The 12,224-nt window shown below is 40.9% G+C and overlaps 1 protein-coding gene across 1 annotated transcript in view; it reads right to left on the bottom strand.

The window, feature by feature from the left end:
* The window catches only part of ATG10 (autophagy related 10), a 291,694-nt gene extending 279,805 nt beyond the window's left edge, over window positions 1-11,889 (bottom strand). The window contains exon 1 of the mRNA XM_079145561.1: window positions 11,133-11,889. Within this exon, the coding sequence (XP_079001687.1) occupies window positions 11,133-11,624 (492 nt within the window). The 5' untranslated portion in view covers window positions 11,625-11,889. The remainder of the gene's footprint in view (window positions 1-11,132) is intronic.
* Between the last annotated feature and the right edge of the window lie 335 nt (window positions 11,890-12,224).

Genomic DNA, 12,224 nt, shown 5'->3' on the forward strand with positions numbered 1-12,224 from the left:
AGGAGGGTGGTGCAGAAGACACAACTGCAGGGACTCCCACTGAGGCATTCATCAAAATTCCTGGATGTAAGTGAATTCTCCAGGTTACACACAGAATTCTGGTTAAAAGATGTTGGAATTCAATACATACACAGTTGGAAAAGTGACAGAAAAGAAATGCTAAAAGAAAAAAAGGAGGTTAACCAAGCAAAAGGAGGGAGGCAATGGGAACAGAATGTGTGAAAGGTTGCCTAAAGAGTAAGTTTGGTAACTGAGGAACTCTCGTTTGAAATCTAGAGGTGGAGAGAGTGTATTGGGAGAACTGGTGCTAATAAAGACCAGGCCCCTAGCCTGAGGGATCAAAGGGGTTTTGAAAGTGGGAATACACTAATTAGATTTGCATTCTGACTTCCAGTGGATTCTGCAGTCTTGCCTGAATGAATGAAATCAGTAAAAGTCTTTTATGGAAATCCAAGAGACATAGTCATGCTAAATAGAGTCTAAGATTAGTGGTAGAGCAGAAGAAGAGGGAGGAATTCAGAAGACATTGGTACCAGAAAAAACTAATATATCCTCTATCTTCACTTGTTTTTTTGTTTGTTTGTTTTTTGTACTAGGGAATTGAACCCAGAAGCACTATACCACTGTCCACATCCCCAGCCCTTTTTATTTTTTATCTTGAATCATCGTCTCACTAAGTGTTTAGACCCTTGCTCAGTTACTGAAACTGGCCTAGAACTTGTGATTCTCCTGCCTTGGCCTCTGGAATTGCTGGGATTATGGGCATGTCTCACCACACCCAGCTTCACTTGTTCTTAATTGACTTAAAAATCACTAATTTGGGGAGATCACACAGTTGGGCAACACATTATTACTCCCCCACTGGTTTTGCTGTAGATCACACTTCTGCCATGTGAGCTATGATGATAACCCTTGACTCGGTTATTTTGGGGAGACCTGAAGTCAGTACTGAGAACACTGACTCTTCATTTGGACCTATAGATACCTGATGGGTGACTGGAAAGGAATGAAAAGGCTTAGCATATCTGTCTTCATAATGCGTCTGTCTCCTTTGTTGCCTTAATCTTTGGGTCAGATTCTACTCAGCTCTGCATGTAGACATGTTAATCATTTGAGAAATGTTTGTCCCAAACAGTAATATAGGGCTATCTTGACCTAGACTTACCTAGTCTCCCCCCCACCCCGCCCAACAACTCTTCCTTGAAGGCTAAAGGCACCTACCAGCCACCATAACTGGAAACACCAGACCATAAAAGGAATGACAAATGTGGCCACACAAGTTCCTGGAACATCATCTCTTCCCAGAAAAGATATGAATATTTCTCCCCTTTATTAGCTCATCCCTCCCCCTCGTTATCCTATCCTGTATCTGTAGCCTCTCCATCCAATGAAGTTGAAAAGTTGATTTGTGAGCAAAGCTCCTTCTTCTCCATTCTCTAGTCACTGAATAAATCCTTTCTTCCTAACACTCCTCTCTGACATTGTTTCTCAGTGAGATGAGCCTCTAAACCTGGGTTTGGTAACTTTTTTTTCTTTTTGGTACGGGGGATTTCACCCTGAGGTCTCTTACCACTCAGCTATATCCCCAGTCTTATTTTTTGATACATGTACTAAGGCCAGTCTCAAATTTGCTATCCTCCTGCCTCAGACTCCCAAATTGCTAGGATTACAGATATGTCCCACTGTGCCTGGCATCAGTAACATTTTGATAGTATACTCATTACAGCTGACAGGCCTTGGTATGTGAGGGAGAGGGAAGACAAAAGATTGAAAAATGGTTCCAAGTTTCCTGCTGTAGGTGTGGTGTACTGACTTCATCAGAAATCCCTGGAAGAGGAACAGGTTTGGGAGAGGTAGGATTTGCTTAGCCAGAAATGAATTACAGTTTGAAATGTCTGTGGGATGTGCAAGCAAAGGAGTCTAGCAGGCATTATGAGATGAGTCTTCAACTCAGAGAAAAGAAAATAGTGATTCTGTAACAGCATCACATAGATGGTAAAGAACCATTCCATCCTCAGAGCTAGGATGCAGAGCTAAATGGGAAGCTGGTTTGATGGTGCATACCTGTAATCCCAGGAGGCTTAAGCAGCAGAAGCACAAATTCAAAACCAGCATGGGCAACATAATGAGACCATGTCACCAAAAACCAAAACAGGGCTGGGGATGTAGTTCAGCACCCTTGGGTTCAATCCCCAATACTGGGGGAAAAAAAAATAGAAGACTGACATGAAGGTCACAAAGATAGTTTTTCCAACTATATGATGATGATCCTGAGATCTACAAACCGATACTAAATCAAAGAAAATTTGACTTTTTGGTTTTGTTGCTTTTTGACCAGGGGTTGAACCCAGAGGCACTGAACCACTAAACCACATCCCCAGCCCTTTTTACTTTTTTGTTTTGAGACAGGATCTCACTAAGTTGCTTAGGACCTTGGTAAATTCTGAGGCTGGTTGCAAACTTTATATCTTCCTACCAAAGCCTCCCAAGTCACTGGGACTACAGGAATGCACCACCAAGCAAGCTCTTAATAACAAAAGAGAACAAGTAAACACTTCATTCCTTAAGCCCTCCAGTTACTGAGATTTACTGAAATATTGAAAATGTTAGTTGAAATAAAATTTCACTCAATAGCCACAGTTTATCTAATTAACAGCTCTGTGCTACAAGCAAGATGACTGAATATCAAAATACTAATTAATATTTGGTGAAGACTTTTTAGATATCTACAGACTAGGCTTTGCTGAAGGATGTTACAATAATACAAACACAGCTTGATTACAAAATCAGAAACTATAATATATATTTAAGATATATATCTCAACTTGAATCATCATAATGTACAATAATGAAATACCATTGAATAATCTTGCTTAAGAATACTCAAGTCATTAAAGATGAAAATATAATTCAATCAACATTTTCATGCATACTTTTCAAGTTTTTATTCTTGATCCTCTACCAAACTCACAGACTAGTTAAGGCAGAAATATAATCTTAGAGCTTCCTATCATAGATAGTTGAAAATTGGGTAAAAAATAGTAATAACTCCAACTGCAGTTTATTAAACAATGATAATCATTATTTGCTAAATGAAAAAACCTGAGACATAAATTCAGAGTAGAGGTAACAGCAGAACACATGAACTGTTGATAAAAAGACAAATTTCAATACTGATCTCATCTTCGACAATAAACCTCTCATTTCAAATTTTTAAGTAAGAGTTGGAAATGATTTCAGAGCTCCTTCTGTCATAAAGTATGAATTGTTATTACATCTATTTTGCTTGAGTCTTACTCTAAATGAAAAGGTTTGGTTTTGGAGGGCGTGTTTTGTTTTGTTTTGTTTTGTTTTGTTTCAAAACATATTTTCAACTACTTCAGAAGAGTCTAAAGATTAGAAAAAATAACTTTTCCCTACCAAGTGAGAGTAGTCTTTCCAAACTGTAGGTTAACCCTCAGACAAGACAAAACTATTCTGCTGCTATCCAAAAATGTCTTTTCAGAAAAGAAGCCCTGGTGAATAATACTGTGTATAATTATTGTCCAATGATCCTTTCAATTTAAAAACCTTTTTTCTGTTCCACACTCTCCATATTTTGTGTAGTTTGTTTTTTTTGTTGTTGTTGTTTTTTTTTTTTTGGTACTGGAGATTGAAACCCCATGGGACACTTAACCACTGAGACACATCTCCAACATACCCAGCTCCTTTTTATCTTTTATTTTGAGACAGGGTCCTGCTAAGTTGCTTAGGGCCTTGCTAAGTTGCTGAGGTTGGTCTTAAATTGGGATCTTCCTGCCTCAGCCATCTGAGTCACTGGGATTACAGGCTGCGCTCCCATGCCTGATTTACATGTGATTTTTAATCTAATGTGGTGGGGGTTGTTTGTTTTGCTTTTGCAGCACTGGGGATTAAAACCAGGGCCACTTTACACTGAGTTCTTTATTATACTTTAATTTTAAGACAGATTCTCACTTGGTTGCTGAGGTTAATCTAGAACTTGCAATCCTTCTGCCTTAGCCTCCAGAGTTGTTGGAAATACAGGCATGAAACTACCACAGTGGCTAATTTTTTGGCTTTGTGTTGTTGTTGTTGTCTACTTGGTCAAAGACGTTTCTCTTTTCTCTCTTTTTTTTTTTTTTTTTTGGTGGCACTAGGCATTAACCCTGAGCCTCACACATGCTAAGTAAGAACTCTACCACTGAGTCATATTCGCAGCCCAAGACATTTATTTTGATAAATCTATAAATTAGTGTGAATCAGAATCAAAACTGAGACGAAATTACTATAAGAAATATAACTAAATTTCTCAGAACATAAGATCATTTACAAAACTATGAATATCACAGACATGCTATGTTCTGTGTATACATGTAAACCTTAAAGATCACTTCTGACTGATAATCCAGCAACTCTGGAGGCTGAGGCAGGAGAATCACAAGTTCACGGCCAGCTTCAGCAATTTAGCAATGCCCTAAGCAACTAAGTGAGACCCTGTCTTAAAACTCTAAAAATAAAATGAAAAATCCTGGGATTTAGCTTGGTAGTAAAGTGCTTCTGGGTTCAATCCAAAAAAAGACCAAATCACTGAATCATTTGAGAGTCAATGAAAGACCTGGATTTTTAAGGTATTTGGCAGCCTGAGTGAGGCACAGAAGGCATAGCCCTGGGCAATCCAGAGCTCAGAGAAGCCTCCAAAGAGAGACATTACAGTATTTGTTTTTGTTTTTTCTGTTTTTTGGTTCTGAGGATAAAACTCAGGGGGGCTTTACCACTGAACTACATCCCCAGTCCTTTTTATTTTGAAACAGGGCCTCACTAAATTACTGAGGCTGGCCTCAAACTTTCAATCCTCCTGCCTCAGCCTCCAAATCAGAGATTACAGGCATGCACCACCACACCCAGTTCATTCAGTCTTGATAGCAGGGATCAGTTCTACCTCTTTCCTTTTCCATCACATCCCAAATCAAAGCTAAATATGAGGCAATATGGTACCTGGACTAGAAGTGAAGGATCTCTATTGGTAGCTGATGTTTGCTCTGACTTCTATAGCAGGACATCCCATTAGGAAGAAGGTAAGAAGTAATTTCACTTATTTCTCATGAAAACTGAAGGGAGATCAGTGAGAAGAAGAAAGGGACCAGGGGGAGGGAGGAGGGAAGGGAAAAGGGAAATACTGGGCGAATGATATTGGTCAAAGTATATTGTTATATTATGTGCATCTATGAATATGTATCAATGAATCCCACTATTATGTATAATTATAATGCACCCAATTTTTAAAATTTAGAAAAAAATAAATAAAAGGGCTGGGGACATAGCTCTATGGTAGAGTACCTAATAAAGCAAGTGATAGGTAGCTATGGGAACAGGATTAATTTTTAAAGAGTATAATCTCACTGCCAACATCCCCTTAAACCAACAAACTATAAACATTCAAATGACAGAATAGTCCCCACATATAGTCATAGGAGGAAAGGTTAAAACAAGTGGGAAAGGCTGAGCACAGTAGCAACATACATGCCCACAATCATAGCAACTAGGGAAGTGAGGCGGGACAACCACGGATCACAAGTTTGAGGCCAGCCTTAGTAACCGCATGAGACCCTCAGTAACGTAGGGAGTCCATGTCTCAAAATTAAAAAAAATAAAAAAGAGGCCAGATGCTGCAGCACACGCCAGTAACCCAGTGACATGAGAGGCTGAGGCAGGACTGCAAGTTCAAAACCAGCCTCAGTGATTAGCAAAGCTCTGGGCAACTTAATAAGACCCTGCTGCAAAATATTTTAAAAAGGGCTGGGGATGTGACTCAGAGGTCAAGTGCCCCTGGGTGCAATTCCTGGGACCAAACAAATAAATAATCAATTGGAAAGGCAAGTTTCTTCTGAGTACAGGGAAAAATTCCATTCTTCATAAATTTGGTTGAAGGCATCCTCTTGCTCTCCAACCTAACATCTAGAGGAAGAATCTAAGTGTAGTGAGGGAGTTGAAGAAGCACTTGCTCATTCAACCAATCAACCCCATCTCCAAACAAGTCCCTTATCAAGGTGAGTAAGCCAAAACTATCAATATCAACATGGGATCAAAGGAAGCCCTTGTATATGAAAAAAGGGGCACTTCCATAAAGTATAAGAGGGAAAACTTGCTTCAGTTATAGGATTAAATTCAGTATTAGGAAATTTTAGGAATTATCTATAAAAAGAACCTGGCCCCGTGGCACATGTATAATCCCAGCTACTCAAGAGGGTAGGCATAAGGATAGAAAGTTCAAGGCCAGTTGGGGCAATTTAGGGAGATCCAGTCTCTAACTAAAATTAAAAGGACCAGGGATATAACTCAATGGTTAGAGCACCCATGGGTTCAATTCCCAGTACTGGAAAAAAAAAAGAAAAGGAATTATCTAAAATATAAACAAGGAAAGAGATTAGGGAGCTGTGGATGTAGCTTTGTGGTAGAGTGCCTCTGGGTTAAATCCCCAAAACCACAGAAAATAGAAAGGTGGGAGGGAAGGAAAGAGAGAAAGATGGGGTCACCGTTTACTATTGCCATTTAGTGTTCAGGGAGCTGGTATAATAAGCATCCTACAAATGCAGGGCAATCCCACACAATGAAGAACTGTTCATAAAACTGCCACTACAGCCTATAATCCAAGCAATTTGGGAGGCTGAGGCAGAAGGATTGTAAATTCAAGGTCAGTCTCAGCAACTTAGTGACAAACTCAATAACTTAGCCAGACCCTGTCTCAAATTTTAAAAAAGTAAAATGAACTGGGGATACAGCTTAGTGGTAAAGTGCCTCTGGGTTCAATTCCCAGTCCAAACAAACCAAAACACACACCACCATACACACACACACACACACACTTTTAGCCTCCTTTGAGAAACACTGGAAAGTTGGTTATGGTTTCCAAGTCTGGAGAACTTAACTCTAGGGCTTCTCAGAGTATCCTTTCAAAAAAATTTTTTTTAATCACAAACTGCATTTCACTCAGTAAACATTTGCTTCCAAGTAAATGAAGATAAACTAAGGCACACTAAATTTTTAAAGAATTATTTGCGTAGACAGCAATTCATGAATCAGGCAGCTCCATAATGCAAATAGCTTGGGGTTCCATCAAAACAGGGAAAGGTTTTTATGAAGTGAATACAGACCAAGGCAAAGGAAATATCTGACTGGCTAAAATGGAGCAGAAGCCTTATTTATATTATTCCAGTGGAAAGCCCTTAGAGGTTAGTTGGTGGTTCATCTTAAGTTTCATTTTGTTAGAATATGACAGTTTACAGAGTTCACTGAGGTTTGTATAAGAGGAAATCTGTGGCACTAGAGCCTCCTCAGGCAATGGCTTCACGATGATTTTAACCAGGAAATGGTTTTTATAAAGCAAGTGGTGTTTCCTTTTTAAATTTCACCACCATGAAATTCCTAACAGTCTGTGGCCTACCTTTAACAATTGTACCCAAAAAAACCCTGTAACTTTTCACAAAAAATTTCAAGTAATTCATTCTAATCTCACCTTTCTATTCAGGATTCATATTTTCATGATCCTGTTATCTTTCTTTTCTCCCCATGGTACTGGGAATTGAACCCTGGGGTGCTCTACCATTAAGGTATATCTCCAGCACCACTTTTCAAAAAGTGTTTTATTTTGAGACAAAGTCTCCCTAAATGCCAAGATTCACCATGAACTTGTGATCCTCCTGCCTCAGTCTCCAGAGTAGCTGGGATTACATGCAAGCACCATGGCACCCAGTTTATTTTGCAAGCTATTACATGTTTATAAACTACATCAAATACAAAATAGGATATAAATTTAAACTATAAGCAACAGAAAAAAATGGTTTAAATGGTTAATAGAAAGCCACACAGTCAGATAGGAACAATGCATATATATACATATATATGGTAGTAAGACAGGAAGACCCTGAGAGTTTTAGAGACTTTAAAAAGAAATATAGCCAATCTGCTTGGGAGGTTGAGGCCAAGAGAATTTCAACTTCAAGGTTAGCATGCACAACTTAGTGAGACCCTGTCTCAAAAATAAAACAAGCCAAGGATGTAGCTTACTGGTAAAGAGCCCCTGGATTCAAACTCCAGTACTGCAAAAAATAGTACATGCTTTTTGCATTCAACAGATTGTAATCAAATTTTTAAGAAAAGATTCAAACTGAAAAGAACATTAGAGAGTAAGACAGTAAAAATTGGTAACAAATTTAGATAATCATCGATTAAAGAATTAGTATGACTTAAACAATAATTTTAAAAAGTATCTATTAAGCTTTTACTATGTATCAAGAACTGTGATAATTCAAATCCTCACAGTACTTAGGTAAATTGTCATGATTTGCTCTATTTGCGGGGGGGGGGGGGGGGGGGGGGGGGGGGGGTTTTACCAGAAATTGAATCCAGGGGCACTCAACCACTGAGCCACATCCGCAGTCCGCTTTTATTTTTTGAGACAGGGTTTCACTAATTTGCTGAGGCTAGCCTCAAACTTTCAGTCCTCCTGCCTCCTTAGTCACAGGTTTTGCAGACATGTGCCACTGCACTTGGCCTAATATTTTAGCTTTCTTATTTGTGGTACTGGGGTCAAACTCAGGGCCTTTGTATGTCTGGGAAGAATTTTATAAGTAAGCCACACTCCCAGTCCAAGATAATAGCTATTAAGGGTGGCCAAGAGTAGTATGTATCCAGAGTCAATGCCCTAGAGGAGTTAAGAGTTCAACTAATCCCTGATTTATAAGAGGCAATCAAAGGAAAGCAATAAGGTAGAAACAGGGGTGGGGGTGGCAGTGAGCATAGGAACAGTTTGAAATGACATTAAATAAGCAAGTAAAGAGCCTAACTAGAGAGAAGATTGAGGATTACAGGAAATCTGGGAGGCAGGGAGCAAGCAGTTTATAAATGGCCTTAAAACTTTAAATGGAGATTCCATTTAAAACAGTGGACAGACAATAAGAAACCACTGTAGGTTATTGAGCTCAGAAGGGATATTAAAAAGGTTTTCTTGAAAAGATATTACATGACAGTAATATAAAATAATCCTAACTTCAAAGCTAAACTCCTATTAGTAATTACTCTTCTTGGATCCTATAAACTAATGCATTCAGACGCTTCAAGGCCTAGGATGGCAGGAACATTAGAGAAGCCTCTGCTGCTGCCTAGTTTCTAGCAATCTCTCTGTAAGCCAGATACCTTCAGGTAGTTTATTTTCCATTCCCCTATTTTCCAATTGTTTTATACCCAGCCTGCTTGACCCCTAAATACATTTGTTTTTAACAGATAATCTCTATTTTTTTATATATCTTTTTTTTTATATATTTATGATTCAAATACAACCTCTAAGATCCTAAACATATCCATAGGTTTCAAAGATATAGATAATAAAAGCAAACCTAGTCTAAAGGAATCTACTTATATAAGCTTCATTCTACTTGTTTTTCCTAAGAGGATGCTTTCCCAGAAACTTACTAAGCATTAGGAACTGCTATCATGATAAAATTTCACAAAACATTATGCCTAGTCAAGTGAGGTGGTGCATGCCTACAATTCTAGCAACCCAGGAGACTGAGGCAGGAAGCTCTCAAGCTGCACAGCCTGGGCAGCTTAGTGAGACCCTAAAAAATAAAATATACACAGGCTGGGAGTGTAGCTCAGTGATAGAGCACCCCTGGGTTAAATCCCCAATACCCACCACCACAAATATGTGTGTGTGTGTATGCCTAATTCAATTGCCCCATCATGCAGCAAGATCTGTTAATATTATGGTAAATAAAACAGGAGACGGTAGTTGGAAAGCAGGGGAAGGGAAATAATCTTGTAACATTTCCATATCCAAATGAATCCAGTTTAGAACTATTTCTACTAGTTTCCTTAACGAAAATACAAATTAACAATTTTAAACTGTGTACTTTAAAGACTTTAAATTTCTCAGTACTCAAGTTCCAAGTTTTGGTTAAGGTTTTCATTTTGTAATGTTCCTCTTGTCAATATTTGATTTTTTGGAAGCAAGGAGGGAATGATTCTTCTACCTAGAACCCCATGATAAATTTGAGTAGTGCATGGGGCCTATGTTTTCCAACCCTGAAAAGCATAAATTTAAACTTTTGCCACTAAAGATTGGAGGCTGTTGTCAAATTATAAGTTATAAACATGACTCAAACCAAATGCACCTTTAGCAAGATATGCTGAACTGATAATGAAGGAGCATGCTAAATGGTAAACTGAAGAAAATGATGGACCAGTTACTAAGGATCGCTTGAGTCCAGGAATTGGAGACCCAGAGGGGAACATAGCAAGACCAAGGCTCAAATAAAAAGCTTAAGATTGCTATCCTAAAAAAACCACAACCTTCAGGAGTTATTTTCTCCCAATCAGAAATAATTTGTATCTCAATTAGTTGAAAATACGTAATTGGAGATGTTTAAACCCCTAAACCCTAACCAATACTATGTTAAAGTACGGTCCTCTAGGTTCTTTTTTTATATAACTGAACCATCTTCGGGTGGGCCTGATGGACAAGGTTCCCTTTTGATATTTAAAGGACATGTAGCCATCCTTTGGCTGTATTTCCCATGTTTAAATATACATATATTTTAAACCACAACTAAAAATGTTTCTACAAATCAGATAAGTATTCCTCATCACCTTCCCCCACCTTGTGATTTTAAAAGTTCTAGGGAGGGTGCTGGCTACAAATAGCAGGTTATTCCTCCAGCACTTAATCTGAAACCCCTTCAAGTGGGACTCGCCAGTAATTTAATATCCTTTGTTTCAATGCTACACACACAAAGGCTTGCTATTTGTGAGATTTTTAAGAATGCAACTATCCGCGTTAAGGGTGAGCACACAGAGTGGGGCCCCTGGAGTGCTGAAGACACCGGCTGCGCGTCGGGGGCAGAGAGGCGCTGGGTCGCGCGCGCTTCCCGGGAGCCTGAGCAGCGGCTCCAGGGTTACAGCCGCGCGGGCCCCTAGTTCTGGGGCGCGAGTCCCGCTTCCCAGGCCTTTTGTTCCGGGCTGGGCTGCTTCCCGCCCACCCGCTCCCGCCCTTCCTCCCTGTGCTAGGAGTGGGGTGAGAACGGTGCGGGAAGCAGAGCCGGGAGTAGGACGGCGGCATTGGCTGTGGGAATACTCACCCCGCTCCGCTCGGCCCCTGACCCCGCAGCCCAGCCTGGCGGGGCGGGGCGACGGGGCTGGGGGAGGGGAGGCGGGGATCTGCACCTAGCGCCCGTGAGGCTATCGCCGCGCCTGCGGCCCCAGGGAGGAAGGAGGTAGCCCGCGGGGGCCTTGAGGGCGGCGGCGGTGGCGGAGCGAAACCAGCACGCCGCGAGGGAGACCAGCCAGAAGGGCGCGTCCCCTCCCTCAGCGGCTACCACCACCAACAACGGAGTCTGGGCATGCGCAGTGGGCTTTGCCGCGCACCGGGGGAGCGCTCCGCGCAGGCCTGTGACGTCGTCTGCGGCGCGCTCAGGGCCCGCTGGGGCTTGGACGCGGTGTGGTGGGGTGAGACCCCTCTGCTGCCCGCCTGTGGGAACCAAGGCCCCGCCCCGTGCTCGGTCTGCCTTCCATCCCTCCCCAGCCCGGTTGGCCAAAATTTGTGCCCTCCGCGGAGGACAAAGGCGGCTCATTGCGGAGTAGGAGCAGAGGGCAAGGAGAAACTTGGCGGAAGGGGCACCAGCGGTTTCAAGGGTCCCTGCACACTGTCCTCCAACAAATTTTCTAATATCGGAAATATAAGAGTGACCAATGAGGAGCAAGAATAGAGCAACAGAAAGAATGTAGTGTCACTACCTTACCCCCAAGAGGTTAGAAAACCACACTTAAACGCAGACGTGTCCACCACTTGAACACTTAAAGAATGAGGGAGAAGTTAGGAATTCGAATATCGAAAATATTACTGTGGCACAAATCTTAGGAAAAAAAAAAATTGTGTGTGTGTGTAAGTTGGAGGAAAATAAGAATAGGGAAAAGACTAGAAAATGACTAAGAGTTATGGGGAGATGAAACTGAAATAATAAACATCTGAGGGGAAAACGCATCTGCTCCTGTAAACAATAGAATTGTATTTGTTGTAAAAGAAAGGAGTAAACACAGGTAAATTGATGAAAAAAATCTACCTTCAAAATTTCAGGGGATGGAGCCGGAGAGGTGGGGCATGCCTATAAACCCTGCTACAGGGGAGGCTTAGACAGGAGGATGGCTAGTTCAAGGCCAGCTTGGGCAACTTA

Source organism: Sciurus vulgaris (genome assembly GCF_902686455.1).
Source record: "Sciurus vulgaris genome assembly, chromosome: 6".
In the NCBI taxonomy this organism is placed as follows: domain Eukaryota; kingdom Metazoa; phylum Chordata; class Mammalia; order Rodentia; family Sciuridae; genus Sciurus; species Sciurus vulgaris.